This window comes from Xiphophorus hellerii, chromosome 19 (genome assembly GCF_003331165.1).
Source record: "Xiphophorus hellerii strain 12219 chromosome 19, Xiphophorus_hellerii-4.1, whole genome shotgun sequence".
Lineage (NCBI taxonomy): Eukaryota > Metazoa > Chordata > Actinopteri > Cyprinodontiformes > Poeciliidae > Xiphophorus > Xiphophorus hellerii.
The window spans coordinates 14,906,807-14,928,316 of NC_045690.1; the positions used below are offsets into that span (position 1 = coordinate 14,906,807).

Below are 21,510 nucleotides of genomic sequence, written 5' to 3' on the forward strand. Positions count from 1 at the left end.
AACGCTTAGTCATGAAGACTTTACGTTAACGTGATAAAGCCAATCGAATGGTGGTACTCAGCAGCCTTTAGCAATACACAGACCAAATTTTCCATTAAAGTCAAAACTTAGATCTAAGAATGTAATCAAACACAACATCCTGTAAGTATCATTCACTTTCAGGTTTGGAAACAAATGGGGTTTGGTCATCTGTATCCTTTGAGACGAACCTAACTAGAAACATAAAATCTTGCAAAATGTACAATAAAGGATTCTGCATACTACAGTTCATGTGGAAGACTTTATCAAGAGTGCATAAAAGAAATCTGTTTTTATTGCAGTTATCACTGGACAGTCTCATTAGATTTTGAAGTGCATGTTGTTAAAAAGTCAGACTTTCCGTCATGGACTTCTAATTCTGGGCCACTATTGTATGTTTTAATAACAAGCAACTTCCAGCTTTCCCCTTCTGAGTAAGATTAAATCAAATTACATTTTATAAAAGCAACATAAACACATAAAAGTTAACTTTTTAAAATAAAAATAAAAACATACTGTCCCTATAAATCCAGTATGTAATGTTTTGAAACAATAATTTTGTTCTGTATTTTCCCAGCAAAGCCTGGAAAGTCAAAAGGAAAAAATTATGCATGAAGTACTCTGTAAGAGCCCTGACTCATGTTTGGTTTAACATTTCTCTTCCACGCAGTCAGACACAGATAATCCTGGAGAGCCAGAATTTTCCCTCAAATCAATCAAACGCCCATCAGATCTTGTTTGTCACAAATAAGTAGCATCTTATGGTCAGTTGTTCAGTTGGTTTATACATTTTGTTGTTAATAATTTTGAAATTTGGATAAAATCAATCCATCTAAAGACAAACTTTTCTGCTTACGTCACATAAGGTTACTGAACAGAGTTCCATTGAGTCTCTCCATTTATTATTCCATATCTGTAAGCTGTTTAAACTTCCCAATCAAAAAGTGTTTACTTGTCCTCTATATGGATGCACCAGAGTTGTATATGTGAAAACTGCTTGAATGCGGGAGTAAATAGAGTCAAACACATAAGGCTGCACTATTTCCAACAGAAATGCTTCAACATCTGTCTCAAATTCTGTTTAAAGTCACTCGTCCACCACAATGTTTGCTAATGTCGACTGATCAGCTTCATTCTTGTGGCTTGTGTGATGTCATGGACCCACGGAGCAGATTTAACTGTTGTTATTTTTTGGTGGGCTTTGGAAAAAGTCAGTATGTTGTGAAATCCTGTGCAGGAAATTACTTTCCTGCACTTCATTACTAAACTGTGTTCATTTTGTGAATGTGCATTTCGTTAGGAAGAAAAAACATTTATAGTATCTTAAAAATGCCTTGATCAATAGTTTTGGCTTAAATCCTTAATTTCATTAGCAGCAATAAAGTGGCTGTTTTTTTTTTATCACAATGACAAAGTAAAAATGTCACAGTTAAGAAAAGCTGTGATGGAACACCATTAGTCTGTCTTCATCTTGAGTGTGGCTCTGGGTTGAGAGGAGATCCCAACATAGTGCCACAGAGGAGGGAGGCTGTGTTAAACAACATGTTCTGAGACAATTCCTGAAGCAAAATGAAATACTCCTTTCCCAGCCTCACTTCATCTCATAAAAAAGCTTACCTTAAAAAGCATTCAGCATTAAAAAAAATATATATTAAAATGAGAAATCGGGCACTTGGTTCTCACTGCTATAAATGGTGTGAAAAGGTCAAAATGGTAAATGGAGTAATTAGTACAATTTTAAAAGTTTGGGGGTATAACTTTTGCTGAAGACTGATTTGAGTCTTGATTACATGGATTAAATGTATATATATATATATATATATATTTGTTTTAAATAGAGAGGAAATGAAAAGACAGTTCAGCGATGGTGGCGCAGCCGATAAAAGGAAAGAATGAGAGCCCATGGCTCTGCTTCACCCCGACCCTTCCCGTCGGCTCCCGCCTGTGGATCTCCGAAGGTTAAAGCAAGCACGTGCGGCAGGGGGAAGGGGCAACAAGGGTGTGCAACCGAAAATAATTAGAGTACAAATAATTAGATACAAGAGCTCTTAGTGAAGCATGCATAGCTTGTACAGACAAAAACAACCATGCAGGGATGCCAAGGGCTTGGTGCTAACATCCCGTGGGTCGTTTTTTACCAGAGGGACAAATGGGGGGAAGTAATGCTTAGCAGGAGGGACAGAGAAAAGGTCCAAACTGAGCAGAAGCAAATTAAGTAGTGGGAAAAAAAAATTGGTGAACAGTCATACTTGGATAATGAAAACAACTCACTCTGTATAAAAATGAGAAGTAAGGTTAAAAAAAATAACATTTTTGTATAAAACATAAACTGAAGTCTAAAAATCTAATATAGGAAATTTCCATTTCCACGGGAAGTTTACAACATTTTTACTTTTAAATGAAGTTTTAAGCTGCATTATGAGCAACACAACATGACTGTTTTTATTCATTCTATTTTTATTTTTTATATATATGTATGTATGCATGTATGCATAATCCTACAAAAAGATGGCAGGATAGACCATTCTAAAAAAAAAAATACAGGACTGAAACCAGTATTAACAAGTGGCACCATTGCATGACCTGTTTTGCAAAGAAGAACGGGCAGCAATTTCAGTCACCGGATGTGCAGAGCTGGTACAAACATGCCCTAAAATATTTGCAGCTGTAATTGCAGCTAAAGGTGGTTCCACAAAGTATTGCATCAGGGAGGCTGAATACTTTTTTTTTTTGCACACCACAATTTCCACAATGTAATTAAAAATACATTTTTAATTATATATAATTTTTCATTCTACTTCACACTTTGTGTTGGTCTTTCACATAAAACTCCAATGAACTATATTTATGTTTGCGGAGGTAATGTGACAAAATATGGAAAAGGTCGAGGGGTATGAATACTTTTGCCAGCCACTGTGCTTTACATTTGAATGTCACTAAGTGACTGTGAACTATACAAGAACTTAACAGATGTGCCAAAGCTGCTGAAAGTTACTTTAAATCCAGGCTAAGAACCTGATTGTGTAGCATTTCCTTTGATTCATAAGTGAACATAAATTAATTCTAGTTTGGATTTCAACTTTTTATAACTTTAATTTATTTTGCCTCTGCAATGTAATGTCTTTTTTTCTTTTTATTATAGTTTCATCATGTAAAGCATTTTGTACTGCCTTGTTGCTACACAAATAAACTTCTACTAAAACAACAGCGACAAAGTTTATTGTAGCACTAATTTGTCCTTCTAAATACAGTATCTCTTCAGTAATTTGTTTAGCCCCTGGTATGTAGGGTAGAAACATGAAGGGTCAGATTCCCAGATAAAAGTTTCTGCAGCCAGCAAAACCTAAAACCAGTCATCATGCATTCATATCCCAATGCAAACAAAAACATAAACAACAGCAAGTGCCCGAACAACCAACGACAGAGGCTCGAGGACCCAAGCGCATCAATCTTTCTCTGTCGCACACATAAACACACAAGATCTGCAGTCACTTCATAGCTGGTGACACGGGTCACTGCTTGTGGGGAAACAAAGCTCAAGTGAAGCGAGAGCGGCGAGCTCAGTCACGAATGTGGCGTCGGACCACGCTCATGAGAGTGGACAAGAGACAAGCTGCAGCTGCTCTTGTACTTTACTGAGTACAAAACCAAGGACAGATATAGTGGTGGATAGATATTATGGAGATGGGGGCCGTCAAGGGGGAGGTAATTTATTCATTGTTATCATTTCATTAAATATTTTTTTGTTTTAAATTTGTTCTTAAATTTATATTTGCTTTTATTAGAGTTTGTCTCATATTTTTCCATTTCTTTGTATTAGATTCTTCATAGTTGTTTAAATTTACTAATAAATTGTTTAACTTAGATTTTTTTTATGTTTATGTATTTTTCACCAGAGGTTACAGATTTAGATTTTGTTTGCCTTTTGATGGGCACAGGTAATAGTTTTAGTTGTGCAGGCATTACTACAAAAAAAACAAAAACAAATCTGAGTTGTGAGAGGGGAAATGCCAAAGCTAATTAAAAAGGTGCAAGCTACTGCGATTCCAAAGGGATGACAAGCAAGAGATCAAGGTGCAATCAAAGCCCGAGACACTAAAATAGTGCTCAAGAGAACTGCATGGACTTTAAAGAAGAAACTGCCAACATCCATCTGTGTGCATCTCACTTTCCTTCATGTCTGCTCTCAGCGTCCTTCCCTCTCTTTTACGCTGCCCCACTCCCTCCCCCCAACACCCTCCACCACCTTTGAAAATAACTAAATAAATAAACTAGCTCTCCTCCCTCCACCCCGAGGCCAGATGGTCTGTGCATGAAGGTAAACATGTCCACTGTCGTGAGCTCAGACCATGCGGATGCTTCGCTTCAGGTAACGGTCGTCCTCCACGGCTCTGTGCCCACCAGCAACATCTCGCCGTTCGCTAGCGAAGCACGGTAGCTTGCGTCTAAACAGATTTCTGCTTCACTGCCAAACTGGCGTTCCTCAAGCAAGGACATCCATGGATTTGTTAGAAGGTTGATTAAAATCAGGGTCAACAGTCCAACCTCCATCTACAGCACCTGATTTAGAGTTAATATTCTTACTCCAAAGATACTTGGTTACTTACAAAGTAAAAATCTTACATTTAAATGGTTATGAACTACTATTTAAGAACAAAAATATATGAGCATATAAACTATCTGTTTGGAGCTGCAGTGTTTGCATAGACATTAGCCAGTTCACAGACAGTTTTATCATTTTTGATAATTCAATTTGAGCAACAGATCATTAAATGTTTAGCGGGATATACCAGTGTCTAATGATGCTCTGGGGCATAGAAGAGTAACAACAATTGGTTTAATTGTCAGATGTATTCATGTATTCAACTGAAGAAGCTGAGTTTTTAATTGGCCAAGACAGAGATTATTTTGCAGGAAAAACTAAGCTGGATTCAGCTGTTCTTTCTGGTAATTATTAAACCAATGGAGGCAGATAAGATCATTGGATAAGATCGGTTTCGCATGCAAGTATCAGCCAATTGCCGACCACCCAAAATTAAATAAATCAGCACCGCTCGATTTGTGCACAACTATTCCTTATCATTAACATTCATTTTGAAAAATAAATACATTTTTCTATTTTTCATCACAATCAAAAACATGTATGTTTTAGATTTCAGACATGTTCTTGCAGCCACTTGACACATCTTTTCAGTTTCTGTGCATATGGAAAAGAAAAAAAATAAATTATGTTAATCACTACAATCTTGCATGTTTCATCATTGACCTAATAGAAGGCTTTAAGTTGAGTGGCTAAGCACATGTACATATTTCATACAAAGGATGTGCACGATGTATAATCCACTGAGTATTAAACTTGTAGTTCCACCGCTTCTTTGTGTGGGATTATATAGAGTTTTTTCATCTGCTCTGTCAGAAGCGATTGCAGGAATAAATTAATTACACTTCAGCTGCCCTGCAACACCACAGAGTTGCATGCAGAGCAGAAATGTGCAATGCATGGAAACAATTGACTCAAGAATACACACACACTGACAGAAGCAATCGCATGACAACTGTCAAAATGAAAATTCAGGTCATCGGTTTTGGGATGCGGTCCAGTACTGCCTATATGCAGCACAGGCCCTTTCCCTTGGAACGCGTAGGTGGACAAGGTGTAGGCTGATGATGTTCATTACTTTTCTTTCTTCAAGTCTTCAAGCACTCCCTTACTGATACTATGTATACCCCCAGCTGCCAAATATGGAACAATACTGAGAGCGTATATGAAAAAGATATGATAAGGGTGACAGGAACATTAATATATGTTCGAGATTTGGTTTAGCAGTCAAAAAAACTAAATATTTCAGAGTTACTTGACAATATTGTTTCACAGCTTTTTAGGGCCACCACCACCCACTGGCTAAAGGTCAGCGAGTGTGTGCATCCTTTCTGCAAGTGACAGCCAGCATGTCACCAATAAAGCTTCCCTCGGGGCTCGGCTTAAACCTTTTTCTTGGCTAAAATCTCACAGGGACAAAAATAAATGAAATCAAATTCCCAGAATGAGGGGAAATGTGGCTGTGAAATGTGACTGACTTGATGAGTCCATTCACAGCCTGCTTAAAGAGAGAGACGAGTCTCGGGGCCTCAGGTCTGACGAGATAAAGCTGATGATGGTTGCTGTTTCCCGTATGTTTACCATCACGGGCACAGGCCAGGCTGGAAGAGGCCGGAGAGTGGAAGCCTCCGGCCTCTAAAGATCATCAGCGAGGGAAGAGAAAGAGGGAGCAGAGACAGACATGGAAATATTTATAGATATATCCAGTGTGTGTGTGTGTGTGTGTGCGTACTGTATTCAAGCTAGGCTGCCTGCAGACACCACGCGGCTCAGAGCAGATTCACAGTGACAGTTGCTGATTAGTCAACTTACAGCCTCTCAACACTGAGGCCTCCACACACGCATACACAGCTGCACTGCAGTTCATTTGAATAAATCCCTCTGTTATTGACACAAACATTCAAAAGACACTGACACATGTAAACAAATGCATACTTGTAATAACCAAGAACAGCTCATGTAATGACTGATCCTGACGTCTGCAGCCGCGTCTGCACAGCATACAGGAAGTGTGTGTTTCGACAGATGCTCATGGTTGATGTGGTTTCCAGGTTGGTGTGGTAACTACCTTGAGAAGATAAACTGGGATGTTGCTGAAGTCCACTGGGAGTTTAAGGAGGAAACGGGCTGAAAACTCTCCTGTCTGGAAACACACAAAACAGAAGTGGAGAGTATCAGAAAAATGAAAGACACAACATCAAATAAATTCAAAATGAAATTAAAGCTTTATATAAACAAGTTTTATTTAAGTTTCTCATAAAATGTCCCGCTGCTCCCAGAGTGTTGGTAAAAATTTTCCAAATCAAAATCCCATACTAAACCGTACCACAATAAAAACATGACAATGCTTTTAATGTTCATAAATCAGGATTTACAGGAAGACCAGAGTTTTAAAATAGTAGAAGCCTGCTTTAACCTTGGTATCCATCTTGGACTAAACTTCAACAAGTAGTTTAGTCCAAGATGGAATAACAAGTCTGGATTTGTACAAGCTATAAGCTATACGAGTTATAAAAGGAGAGTACTGTTTTTAACAGAACTTAAAATTCTTAAAAATTCTTGAACTGTTTTAGTTCCCGATATAAAGAAACAAAACATGATCGAACATTAACAAATTAAAATTTATTATGGTCTGACCTCCTACCAGATTACCTTTAAATAGATGGTGTTATATATTTTATCTTATAGGACAATCAAGTACCCATGTTACCTTCAATTGTTATAAAAATTCTCTACATATCAGACATAACTTAAAATAAATTTGACTTTGACATTTGACACATTGAAATTGGCTGCCTCGGAAGATTAAAGTATTTCTCAAACGTCCATGAAAGAATCCAAGCTCCAGGTACGTTTGTAATGAAGGAATAATATAGTAACATGATATAAAGCTCAACAAAGTGAATTTTACATAATGCCCCTCTCTTAAAATTTTCTCTTAAGATTTTTTCAGGAGATTTTTTTTTTTCCATAAACGGGCCAGGGTATGGCCTCTCTCACCCAACTGTAGTTTGTGCATGTCATGCGAACACAAGAATCTGTCTGATATCAATGTATTTATTTTTTGCAACCAGTGCTTATGTTTAGTCCTCAAGTGTTGCAACCAGTACTTCTTTCCATTTGATTTGCCATTTCCAATAACAGATCAACATTACCATGGTGACATGACAGCACACATTCAGGTCCAAGACCACCTATCAACAGACACGGTGACGGCCAAGCTCAGTTAGCAGACTCTCAGACGTCTGTCCATCCCACTCTGTAAGGGCCACTGCTATTTAACAAGCAGCACAGAAGGACTTTAAGTCTTCAACACAGTTAGAGGGAAAAGGTTTTTCCTGATGTGAAAAGGTACAGGATATGTCTACCTAACAATGAAAAATCAGCCTCAGAAAAGAATGAAGCACAAACTCAAACTTAATAAGAGAAATATAGAGTTTGCTAATGAAGGAAAAACATTTCTACCAAAAGACTGCATTAGTCTGGTGCTTAGAAGTGAGGTTTTAGCAAAAACATTTGTCAGATTAACTGCAAAATAGTTCTTATTGATTTTTTTTGTCACAGAAATTAATTGTAGGTTTATTAAAGATGACACATATTGCTTATTTGATTTTTTTTAGATAAGTAAATGTCAATAATGCAGCATATTTTGTCTTACTTGATTTCATATTTATTAAAATACAAGAAAAGATTAAAATATAACTACAGCACACATATTTGAGAGAGAAAGAAAAGGAGAAAAGTTAAAGAAATTCAGGAAATACAAATGAATATTAATCTGCTCTTTTTCTTTAATTAAAATTAAATGTGACCAATTTTCTCCAGTCTTCTTGGCTGGGAATTTCTGTCCTTATGCAGCAAGGCTCTGCTGAAAAACATTGATAATCACCATCTAATATCCTTAAACATATATTCTCTGAAGCTTTTCCAACACAGAACTTCACCAGTTGGGTTTTGTGGCTTCCTTTTCTCAGAATTGTTTTTGTTACAAATTTATACATAACGACACATGTGGCCAACATCAGATAACAGCAATTTAAAGCAGGAAACAAGAAGTCTTATGACACAATTGTTCCTGTTGATTGTTTTTAAATTTCTTTTAGATTGTAATCCTGCAATATTACAAAACAAGAGTCATATGACGATTGCGACATTTTGTTGTCCGAGGACAGCATTACTTTAGTTTAATTACATGTGACTTATCTTTCTTTTACTTCAGTATCTTTTTTTTCTCATAACAATCCTGCTAGATATATATAAAAGTTCTTACCCAGCTGTTTTTCCGTCCAGCATAAATCTCCAGGTTCCGTCCATAGCTGGGATCTTCCAGCAGGCTGTCGTACTCAAACAGGAGCCGGGAGCTCTCGCGCAGGCGCTGGCACTGGTACTGATGGTACTGCTGGATGAGCTCCTTCACCAGCTGAAGCAAACTCTCTGGGTTTCCAGCATCCCAGTGGACCAAGTGCTGGAGAAGACATCAAAGGTGGGGAAAAACAAAAAAAAGAAAGGAATTAAAGTTGTACTATAGTGTAGAGTAAATGAACAAAGAGCGCTGTCTAGGCCTTTTCATGATCGATTAGAGCAAAGCAGGCAAGACATTTTTTAAAACTGCATATAGCGCAAATTAAACTCAACTGTATGCACCTAAAATTTATTTTTTATACTGAACTACTTGTTTCAGATATTTTAACTCATGGAAAAGCAACTTTAGTGTGTTATAACTACAAGGAGCAGAAAATAGTCCTGTTGTAGCATCCGGGAAAAATATGGTAACTAAAAACAAATGTGTCCCAGAAGGAGGAAGAAAAGTCTTATTCCTATTAAAAGAGCATAAAGGAAGCAGGCTGTGCTGAAGGATGTCCTGATTTACGTTGATATGGAAAAGTACTGAACCATCTGACTCCAGCTGTAAACAGCAGTGATATTTATACCATGGATAATTTACTGTCAAATGAAAGGTTTACAAACAAATTTATCTTGTTTTAATTTTTGTTCCTAAAGATGAACAATCTATTCATGAATGAAATGTTAAAAATGTTTATTATATGTAAACAATAATATTGTGACAAAAAATATTGAATGACTTTGCGCTTCTAATGTTACTCTCAAAGTGCCTGCAATATATAGGAATTATTTACAAATCAGGGTAAAAAAAAAAAGCACTGTTCATTTTTACATGTATATAACACAGTTTGAGTCTTAACTCCATTTTAAACAAGAAAAAAATTCCAATTTTGCCACACATCAAAATTTTTTGAGGTTATTGTTGCATTTCTACTGTGCTGTATTTTAAAAATCAGAGAGTTTTCCCTTCTTTCGGCTCCAAACATGTCCACAGTCAAGACAATGTCAAGTACTTGTGATGTAACATTATAAAACAATGATTAAAAAAAAAATCGTAATGCAAAGGGGGAAAACAAACAGCCCAATTAGGGAGGAACCTTTAAAAAATAAAACAAGTGAAATTAATTAAAGAGATTATGATTAACATAAATGAAGTCATGTTGTCGTGGGCACATTGTCCTGACATTTGCTTATTTGCATCCTTCAGCCAAAGCTACAATTAGCAGTGAAGTTACTATGGATTGAACGGATCTCACTGTTCAAATGTATCAGTCCGAAGAATTAGGATATACGATAAAAAGACAAGGCCACAAACTATATAAAGAGACAAAAGAACCAGAAAATAATCTCCAATAGTTTATGGTAAGCACTGTTTGTGATCTACCATCTTCATAAAGAAGTGTTCCAAGACAAAAGCCTCCTTTTTCAAAGAAAGCATCCAGACCTATCTAAATTCTCCCAAAGCCTTGTGGATCTGATCTGATTAAACCAAATTTGAACCTCTGGTTATGTTATCAGGTTTATTATAAGGTTTGTCCAATTTTAAAATGTTTGTTGGGCTCAACACAAAATGACACATTGCCAAAAGAACAGAGTTTGCAGAGAGATCATTAAAGGTTTAGGTTTTCCAAGCCAGAGTTCAGAACAAAATCTGTTAGAAAACATCTATCCTCAGAAGAAGAGAGCAGATGTCAGAGTGCCAATCTTTAATAAAAGTTAAAGATTGCTTCAGGATGTGTACACTTATTGATTAAATGTATAGGTTAAATGCCCCACTAAACTTTAGAAAAGTTTTGAAACTCTTTATTACAGACAACTAACATTTTATCAGAGGTGTTCCAGATTCACTCTGTGTCAAATGATAGAAAAGAGAAACTGAATGAAATTTCTTGGAATTATAGGCTTGCAATGAGACCTAAAAATGAAAGTGACTTCTCCCTCAATTCATTCTGAAAGTAAAAGAGTGTTTTCTAACTAAACGAGCCTTGTAAATCTGATAACATAAGCAACTTGGCAAGGTAAATGTGTAACTTGGCTGCACACAAGCATAAAAAATGAAAACCGGTCTAAGCAAAAACCAGGACATTTAAATACACATCCGTTCAGTGGGAGGATTAATTGGGGTGGGAATTAACCATTAATACCAGCTACATTTAGATGACAAAAGCAGGATGTTTCTGACTTGCAATAGCTTGTCTCCACAACTGTCTGTCTGCAGGCCTGTATCAGCCCAAAGGAGAAAGCTCCTATTGTTTCAGGAAGGATTGGTGGCAGTGGCAAGGGCAGGCCAAAGAGAGTCGGTGACCTCATCATCCTGGTCCACCAGTAGTTACCAGCAATGCCTGGATTCCCGAAACGAAGGGGGAGAGACGCAAACAAAGATGGGCATTGTCCAAAAGAAGCAGTCAGAGCCCCCGGGCAGGAGCGAGCCGAGACCGAGGAAGTGCTGTGTCAGGATTGTGACAGAGAATATCAGCAAAACTCCTCTGAGGAGGACGAGAGCGAGGAGGGAGGGATCCGAGGTGGGAGAGGGAGCAGAAACAACACTGCAGAGTTCAGGCAAGTAGGCCAAGGCCAGACGGAAAGTGGGCCGAGTCTCTGCACGTTTGCTGTCTCTGACGGGTAAATTATGAAACCGTAGCTGAAAATAAGTGGAAAATAATGTTTCAAGCTATAGCTGTGATGCACAGGGCTGATATGTTCCCAACAGGACAAGTGCTGTTGAGAAAAAAGAAGAGGAGCATGATTTGTGGGTGTGAGGACAGCACAGCAGTATAAACACTTCATGGGTAATTACAGCTAAAGTCTCCACACGGTTAGTGGTTAAAGTGAGCTGCTCCAGTGGCCAATGACAGAGAGCCTGGGCTTGTGTTGTGCTGCTCCCACATCAAGCAGATTGTTTTCCAGGAATAAATGAAGGCCACTAAAAATATGTTTCAAGCAAACTGAAACAGCAATTTATTGTGCCAACAAAGTAAAGACGAATATGATGAAAAGTCCTCTCATAGCAACAGCAAAGGACAGAAGATCATTAATGATTAGTTTCCTTATAAATGCATGACCGTATGGTTCTTCTATTCATTTTCTTTGAAAGGAAAATTCCAAGGGCAAAAAATAGAGATCATGTGACTCCATGCATTAAAGTGATTTGCACAATAGATCAGGGGTGCCCAAGGCCAGTCTTTGAGAACTACCACCCTGTAACATTTAGATGCATCCCTCCTCCAACACACCTGGATATAATAGCTGAATTCTCTCAGCAGCCGTTATCCAGCTCAGGAGAGGCCTGGTAAGAAGCAGTTCATTTGATTCAGGTGTGTTGGAGCAGGGATGCATCGAAAAGTTGCAGGAAGGCAGCTGTCTATGACTGGACTTGGGCACACCTGTAATGCAAAGGTATAGTAAATCAGCTTCAATGTGGGTTATTCTCACATGTAACCCAGCAATGTAACATGTAATACTTTATCAAGTCCCTGAGAGGAAATGAGCAAAGGACTCCGAAAGCACACACAAACTGTCGAAATTGTTTTCACCTGGGAAGATATTTATGGTTTGGCAAATGATCCAAGAGGGCATCACAAACCGTGGATGTGCCTTGAGGTCACCTAGAGGCAAGTTTGGAGTAAAGAGACATGTAGATCCTAGTTTTCTGTGTTGTTCCATTTGTAGCAAACTAAGCTGAGTGTTACCAATATATCAAGGAGTGGTCATGGCTTTAAAAGCTATTTACAGCTTTTACTCACATAACTAATAATTGTTGTTTGAAACAATAAAGAAAAACAAAAACTGAAAACCAGTTTACTTTTCCTATGCTTGATGTGTTTATGAGCTGAAAATAGTGGATGTTCTTTTTTTTAATACTGTAATAAATACAAATAAAACCCAATTTTTTAGTATTAGACCTTGCAATCACCAATTGGAGTTGACTGAAGGTAAAATGGCTCTTTTACCTTGATGCTAGATGGAAAAGTTCACAGTGGCTGAATCAAATGTTGGGACCAGAAAGATGTACATAACTCCAGAAGCTAACTGTGCAAATTCAGTCATAACAAATTTTATTGCATAAATACAACCATTCAATTAAACTTTTCCTTCAGTGTAGCTTTGGAGGGAATCAAAATGACAAAACCCTACAGCTATGTCACAAAAAGGGCACCGGAAAGGCCAACAACAGGAGAATGTAACAGTTGTTTCTTTCATGCTGCTCTGAATGTTTGGATTTTCTGTTAACAAGGTAGAGCCTGAATGCTGAAGAAAACATTGGTCAAACATAAGAGGTAAAGAAAATAAGGAGCAGTGAGGAAAGAGAAGCAGCACTCATGCAGTGCGAGCGTGGCCGTTTGCAGACATGTGAGTCTGTACAGACTCTTCACTGAATTGATTTTGCACGCTCTGCTGAAGGCTGTGTATGCCAAAACAAATCTATGTGTTATTTTATCTTTTTTTCCTACATGAATAAAATAAGCCCTGCGGAAAATGTACAGATTTGATACATGAATATACACAAAAAGATGCTATAGTCACAATCTGAGCAGTCTGAAAGCTGAGATTTAACGTTTGATGAAAGGAAGTGAAAAGGAAAATCCATCTACAAGGCCTTCGGATCCGTCAGTTTGGAAGAAACCGCTTTCTTAGGGCTTTAACCACAGGGGGTAAGTATCACAGGCCCCAACAATAGTCCCCAGTTCAATCTGGACCTTGTAATCCAATTATTTTGTCACAACGCACTAGCTAAACCTGTGTCAGATGTTTTAAGCACTACCTTGGCTGATGATAAAACACGTCACTTGAAAAAATAAACCACTGATACCTTCTATTTCTTTGAAAAAGAGTGCACATCTTTAAGAGCAATTTCTAATCGTATTACCAGAAGATATTAGGATTTGATTCATTATCAATGTTAAAAACTGCATATTATAAATATAGTGGATTAGCATTAGTGGGATTTTCCATCTTGGGTATTCATAGAGCAGTGAGTCGAAGTTGTTGATAAACAGTCGCGAAGCCAACATCGACATAAATATTACAAAACATCGTTCCTTTTGAAAAGGAAAATGCTCTCGTTGCCTATTGATTTATTCAGTTAAATTACATTCCTCCAGATTAGACAGACTTAATGTTTTGGGTCTTACGCTAATACACAAAAATACAAATGAACCATTTATGTTGTATTTTCAAGCACTCGACGTTAATTTTTTTCAAACTTCACTCTGGGATTTTGATAAATAATTTGCATGGTTGGCATCTTGGTCAAAATTATTTGTAAAAAGTGAAAATGAACATTAAATGTTTAAAACATTAGCCAGGATTTTTGGAAAAAATTAGTTGGTGCAAAATTAAGTTCATCCACCTATGACTAGACATAGAACTAGATAGAACAGTTTTGTTTAACTGTAGAACTAAATGTACACTCTCTCAATGATATGGTCAAAATCGTAAGAACATAAAAAGCAGTTCTAGAATATGTAAACATGAAATAAATTAAACTATTATTTGATATGTTTTCTGTATCATTCGGATACAACTTTGGAAATTCAAGTTGTGCTGCTTTTCCTTTTAAAGAACAGATGTTCTTCTGGCATTTTTGCTTACAGTCACACACTAATATTAAGCATGCTTTCCCAGGCCTTAGACTATACGATGCAGCTGATATTTTGGTAATTTCTCTTAGCATCGGAATGAATTTACTACACCGTTTACTACAGCATTCAGTGGCAGCTGTCTTTATTAACATATGTTATGGTTAGGGCTATTTACTTTTTATTTATTTACCTTATTGGTAAATAAATACTAACATGGATAACATTTGATCTCACCTAAAGGTAAATAAACGTAATTTTTTTCCCAAATCAGTGCCATCTTTTCAGTGATTTCTTATGGAAAATATATGCTGATTGAATAATTCAATAAGAGCAGCATCTTCCTTTAAGAACAAAATGTACTCCTAATTTGGGCACTGAATAGACCTAAGTTGACAGAATTATGTCTTCCTCTGCCATGCGTCTGTATCATCTTCGATTCAATATTTATCTTAGGCCAATGAGAGAGAGACTGGCATCTGAAATTGCCAGAAAATTATATAGGCCAAAAGAAGATATTTGTTTTTAACGTCTTTAATGTGATTTTTATAGATGCTGGCAACCTGATCCAATAAACCGCTGTAGACTTGAAAGTGCAAGGCATTAAAAACTCCCAAGTATTAAATTAATCTCTGTTAGTCTCTAATTCAAGTGTGGGCTCACACCCTGTTTTGCCCCCAGAGAGTGCCAAGTGTAAGATCAAGCTAAATTGCTCTTGTCATGTGTTTAAGACACTTGGCATTCTCAGCCCAGCATTTTTCACTGCGATCTGAGCGGCTTGTGTCCAACGCAGCAGAACTTGGTGACAGAAATAGCACTTTTCTGACTACTTTTACTCAGGTTCTGACACCTCCTCAGCCTGAGATCAATCCACTGTGAGGGGTTGACAGGAGGGTCCCATCTTTTTCCTGGCACTTGCATCCCTTATTTTTCCCTGTCCATCAGCTGGTGTTTCAAAATTACAAGACCCCCTTTCCATCAGCCTTCTCTCCTGGCTAACAATACCCTGCCCATTAAGAGCATTCCCAGACCTGTCAGGGAGCCCTTCCAATAATAAACTCCAATAAAAGCTGGAACGCATTATTCCCTGAAGCAGGAAGGAAGCAGGAGTAACAGTTGGTACACTATGCCCACTATGACAATAATCTAGCTTTATGGGCCATCTGAGGCCCTTTGTTAGAACAGTAACATGGGACGAGCCAGAGTTGTAGATAGGAAGCACTCACCAATGTTTGGCATTTAGAATCGCCAGGGGTGACGTGAAGCCCGGACAGTTTCCTTTTTCAATATGGAAGAGCGATTAAAATGCCTTAGTCTCCTTGTTCATTGTGGGAGTTATCCTGAAAGCTTGATTACCATGTCTCAATGTGCAAAAACACTTATCCTACAAGTCTTTACCAAGGTTTGCTGATTAAGTCTGAAACACTTGCAGGTTTTCCTGGTTAAATTTCGGTAACACAAGGTAGTGACCAATCACCAAAAAATAATGGGCTTGAAACATAGGAGGTCATATCACTCCCTCTCCATTCATTTCATTTGGATCTTGTACAATGAGGTGACAATCGCTTGCCCTACTCCAGCCAAGAATTTCCCAGGTGAAATTCGTGCATGTGAAATTTGGAGTTTGTATACCTAAACGTGGACATGTGGTCTAGCTACATGGCAAAAGGAAGTTGAAAAATCAATAAAACTTTTATTGATGTCCCTTGTGTTGGGTTCACCATTTGTGGTGGAAAATTTTTGCCTTTCCCATTAATAATACAAAGCCAAATTTCACCTTTGGCTAGAAATGTCATTATTGAGCTGTCACTTAGAGACAGGTTGAAGTCTTTTTCATAACTTCATTGCACTATGGGAAGCTGCTGGAACACTATTGTCTCTACTGTTTGCTAGAGACCTGAATAAGATTAGTGTAAAGCAGAGCTCTGCTTTATGGCAAGCCGACACAAGTACCATAGAGCTGTGCACCAAATCAGGAGGGTTAATTCCACAACTTTATACAATTGAACTCTCGTCATTAATCCACACGTAGACATGACATACTGCAGTGCACTGAAACCCAACAGATCAGTGGAGAGAAGGATTGCAAGGAACTAAGTCTGGATCGATTGTCTTCTGCTGGACGCCCCGGGATAATGGTTGTTATACTTTAGTGGAGCCATATTTTTTGACAGAAGTCACGCTACAGATGTGGCTTTTTTACTTTTACCAAACTAAGACAGTGCATCATGTTCACAACTTTTCCAAGGTTATTGTTACTGTTTGTACAGAAATGTTTATAAAAGTCTAAACAAGACCTGAAGAATGACGGATACTAAGGAAATACCTTTTCAGTTAGGAATGCTAACACATTAGGAGCAATAGTACACCAGTGAAAATGACAACCATGAAAGTTGCCATTGGGTTTTAGTACACAAGTGTTCTAAAGAGCTATGTCACTGTTTTAACATCTGTGGATAACATTTGGTCAGCTTTAGTTGAACGTTTCAAATACCCAGAGCAGTCAAACCTACAATAAATTAATTTATACTTAAATCTAATATATAGCATGATGTCTGTTAAGTTGCAAGTGTTCTTCTAATATTGTTTAAAACACAGTTTTTGATTTGTGAAATTATGGAGTATATGTTCAAAGTGGAATTAACCAGTTTAGCCTTAATCTTTTGCATTTTTCAGGGTTAACCTGATCTTAGGTATAGCAAAACAAAAAACAACACACACACACACAAAAACTCTGGAATTACTTTTTTGTTTGGTCTTTCACAAACATAATAGAAAAAATCCTCACACACACCCAGCTAAGTTTTGAAACCAAAGTAAAAAAAAAAAATCCAGTTCAAGTTTTTCTTCAAAACAAGCTCAGACCAAGTCTGAAATAAAACTATCTTAAACTTTCTATCCAAAGATGATAAAGTTGAGGCATAAAAATATAAAATGTGAAAAGACAAAATAAAAAAACAACCTCACCAAGTGTTAAAAATCTTGACAGATCAAGACTGATTGATCTGTCATGATGATTTCACATCATGAGATTTCATGAAGTCAAAATAGCTACACAAGGAAGGTGCAGCAACAAAGACATGATGGTGTTTTATGTTTGTCTTCCTATTCTTAAATCAAAAAAGGAAAAATTAATGTACATGAAAAATAAAAATAAAAATTTGACAAAATTAAGCAAGTTTGTGTATACACAGTGTTTTCAATCTCCAGACTGTTTCTCATCTCTCTAGTTCAGAATTGCAAGATGGATAAGTGGGAACACGTTTGTAGTCATGTAGTGAGGCCATCAAGGTTAATCTCGAGTATCAGGCGCAAGCTTATGCAGCCTGAGAAGCATGCTAAACACTGGGAAACTCCCAAAACGTTAACTGCCTGCATGCATCGCTGGGCAAGTCTAGACCAGAGCAATGATATGCTGCACACAAAGAAAAGGGACAGAGGAGCAGACAAATGGTAGGATCGGGTGAGTAGAATCTAAAAAAGAAAGGTGCAGTTAGAAATAACAGCTCTTATGTGCTGCACACTTAACTCCTTACTCATTATAGAAGAAAAAATAGTTTGAGGTGAGAATTGCAGTTTATTTGGTTTAATTTAGTCTCATTAACAAAACTAACAGAAAACTAGAGGAATACAATCCTTTAAAGATTGACAAGTAAAAATCTTAACAACATTTAGACATTTTGCTCCACAGGCGGTCTGATGTTTGATATTTCTGTGGATGACCAGAGTCCTACACATGCTTCCTACACATTTTCTATATTGAAATTCCATACTTTCCCATTTTCGGTTGATTGACACCAATGTTTATAATGAGCTTCTACAAAGTAAACTTTATTCCTATGCTCCAAAAGCCATGTATAGCTATGTTCTAAAGCATTTAAAGAAGGTAAAATGTCAGGATTTTACAGATTGCACGTGCAACATGTTGCGGGCTTGCTTTCAATTTTTTTTTTACCTTATCAGTTCCTCAAGTCACAAATATTTATATATTGAATTTCTCATCACTATAGTTCTGTTTCTAAAATTTGCATTTTGTATTTCAACAGATGTAGTACAGAGCAGAATGTAGAAACATCAGAAGCATTTTCCACACTTATCCTGGTATAAAAACCAGGGTTCCAACCCATTTTTCATGTTAAACTTTGTAGTTTGAAATGTTTCGTTTTAATTGACATTTTAGCCCTTTTCAAAGTACAAAAAGAAAAGTGTTTATTTCACAATGGCTAAGTTTTAAATATGAAACATGCACAAACTGGTTAGTATGTTGGAACGTCCCCTTATATGTCACTGATCCACCTGGGAGGCATAACACAGGCCTAGAACACAATTTCCACTGGACTTTCCTCAGATCACAAAAGGTATCTGCATCAGATATCTTTTTAGTGGTATCTGGTGCAAAGATCAATGTGTTTAAACTTAGATTTAGACTGAGTAGGAACATAAGAGCAACATTGCTTTGTATTTACTTTATAACTAACTGCTATCTAAAATCTTCCCTCAACACCACTAAAGAACCAAAAGTAACACTTGTATAGCAGTTTGAGCATCATTGGGAATAAAGTGTGGAAATTCAAATATTTTTCCATATCAAAAATACCTATGTCCCATTCCATTTTTTCTCAGACTGTTTTGTATGCAGGAGCCCTGTTTTTACATGAATAGCTGTCAGAAAGCAACGACTCAATAAATTTACATGTACTGTGTAAAACCACGGAAGTCCTGCGCTAACCTTTTATGGCTTCATATGCATCCTGTGTTGTTATTGCATCACCTCTAACTCATCAAACACGTGGGTGTGTTTGGGAAGCTTGCAGCAAATTAAGTAAGGGAATGGGTGGTGAGAAGTCATGATTACATACCAGTGTATAACAATCACAAACTGGTTTTTGTTAATTAAAAGAAAATGAAGAGAAGCTCCATAATTACCATACCAATACATGCTGTAGCATGTGTCCAAAACACAAAACTTCAACAACAAACAGTTTTCCAGTCAGATTTGATCAAATGAGTTGCACTTTATGCACATTCTTGTACAGAACATTGCATCAGTGCTGTCATCACTTACTGACAATGGACTGCATGATGCAACATTATCTGCGTAGTAGATTTAAACTAGTATTGCTCTCCACCTTTCCTCCCTTCCTGCCTCGACTGTTTCTCACTTCCTTCTTCTCTCTCTGGTCATTTTTCCCTGTAAACCGTGGGCAGAGCTGTTCTGGTTCTTTCCTGTCATCGCTTTGGTTAACATATGTTGTTAAACCAACTCCTCTTCGTTGTGAGAGAAAGTTGGCTTGGGCTACTGGCTGATATAGGGTGTGATGTGACTGACAACTAGAAGGGGAGAAACTGTTCTTAGGAAATATCTGATGAGAAAAAAAAATGTTGAACCAGGTCAAAAAAAAATCTGTGTTGTAACACTGAGTCATAGCATTTTTATCCAAGTTTTTCACCAAAACCACATCTACTAAAGATGTAAAAAGCACAGATGCTCACCAGCTTTTTAAGTGCAGCCTCACACATATAAATGGGAACATTACATCAGGATAATCATTTAGTTTAAAGGCAAAATCCACAGCACAAAACCTGAGTCATTAAAGCATGTGCATCAACCACAGTAACAGTTTTAGAGTTTATCCCCAACATTTTCCCCTAACCTGTAAAAAGTATGTAGTAAACTTCAGAGATAAGCAAGGTGATGTCCCAAAAATCATTTCTTTCTTTACACAGTTTAAGATTAACAGCTGCTTTTCATTAAGCTGCGAGTTACCCACAGTGCTCTTTAAGCTTATAAACTCACCCTTCTCTAATGACTCAATCAAAATTAATTTATTGCAGTTTTATTGTATACTAAGTAGTACGGGTGCAGTTTTGCCGTTTTCTGGCTGATGACTGATCTTTAAAAAGTCTGACCCACCGACTATTATTTTGGCCAATACTGATTTGTTTGTGCTAAATATAGTGACAAATTTGTTAAGTTGGCAACAGAGGGGTGCCTATTGTTAACGGCACGTGTGCAGACATGACCTGGTGGGCAGGTATGTCAGTCTCACTCTCTCACAGCAGAGCAAAATGAGACAGTATTTACTTCTGTGAATGTAAATACAATCAGTGGATAGGATTGGTTTCCCCTGCAAGTATCAGTCGATCACCAATCATCCAAAATTAAGGAAATCGGGCCGAGCGATTGGTGCCATCCCTACTAAATAGCATACCACAAAATAATGCAGGGTTTCTCTCTGAAATGTAAAACAGATTAGGCCTGACATTAATCTCTTGAATTATTTTAAGGTCTTTTTCTCTTAAATCCAAACAATTAATTTTATTGGATTTTTTGTCAACTTTTATAATACCACTGTAATATATACAGTATATATATATATATATATATATATATATATATATATATATATATATATATATATATACAGTACAGACCAAAAGTTTGGACACACCTTTTAATTCAATGAGTTTCCTTTATTTTCATCACAATTGACATTGTAGATTCACACTGAAGGCATCAAAACTATGAATAACACATGTGGAAATATGCACTAAACAAAAAAGTGTAAAACAACTGAAAATACCCCTTATATTCTAGTTTCTTCAAAGTAGCAACCTTTTGCTGTGATTACTGCTTTGCACACACTCTGAATTTTCTTGATGAGCTTCAAGAGGTAGTCACCTGAAATGGTTTTCACTTCATAGGTGTGCCCTGTCAGGTTAATAAGTGGGATTTCTTGCCTTATAAATAGTCATGAAAATAAAGAAAACCCATTGAATTAGAAAGGTGTGTCCAAACTTTTGGTCTGTACTATATATATATATATATATATATATATATATATATATATATATATATATATATATATATATATATATATATATATATATTTAATATGTTATTTAATAATACGTTTGCCCTACTCAAGCAAACGTAGATAAAACGATTGTAAGTTTTATCTATTTTGA

The 21,510-nt window shown here is 37.0% G+C and overlaps 1 protein-coding gene across 1 annotated transcript in view; it reads right to left on the reverse strand.

Annotated features, from left to right (window-relative positions):
• Positions 1-21,510, reverse strand: part of babam2 (BRISC and BRCA1 A complex member 2) — an 81,310-nt gene that overhangs the window by 45,346 nt on the left and 14,454 nt on the right. Inside the window, exons 5-6 of the mRNA XM_032547853.1 lie at positions 8,889-9,083; positions 6,687-6,761 (exon numbers count right to left, since the gene is read on the reverse strand). Of these exons, the coding sequence (XP_032403744.1) occupies positions 6,687-6,761; positions 8,889-9,083 (270 nt within the window). The remainder of the gene's footprint in view (positions 1-6,686; positions 6,762-8,888; positions 9,084-21,510) is intronic.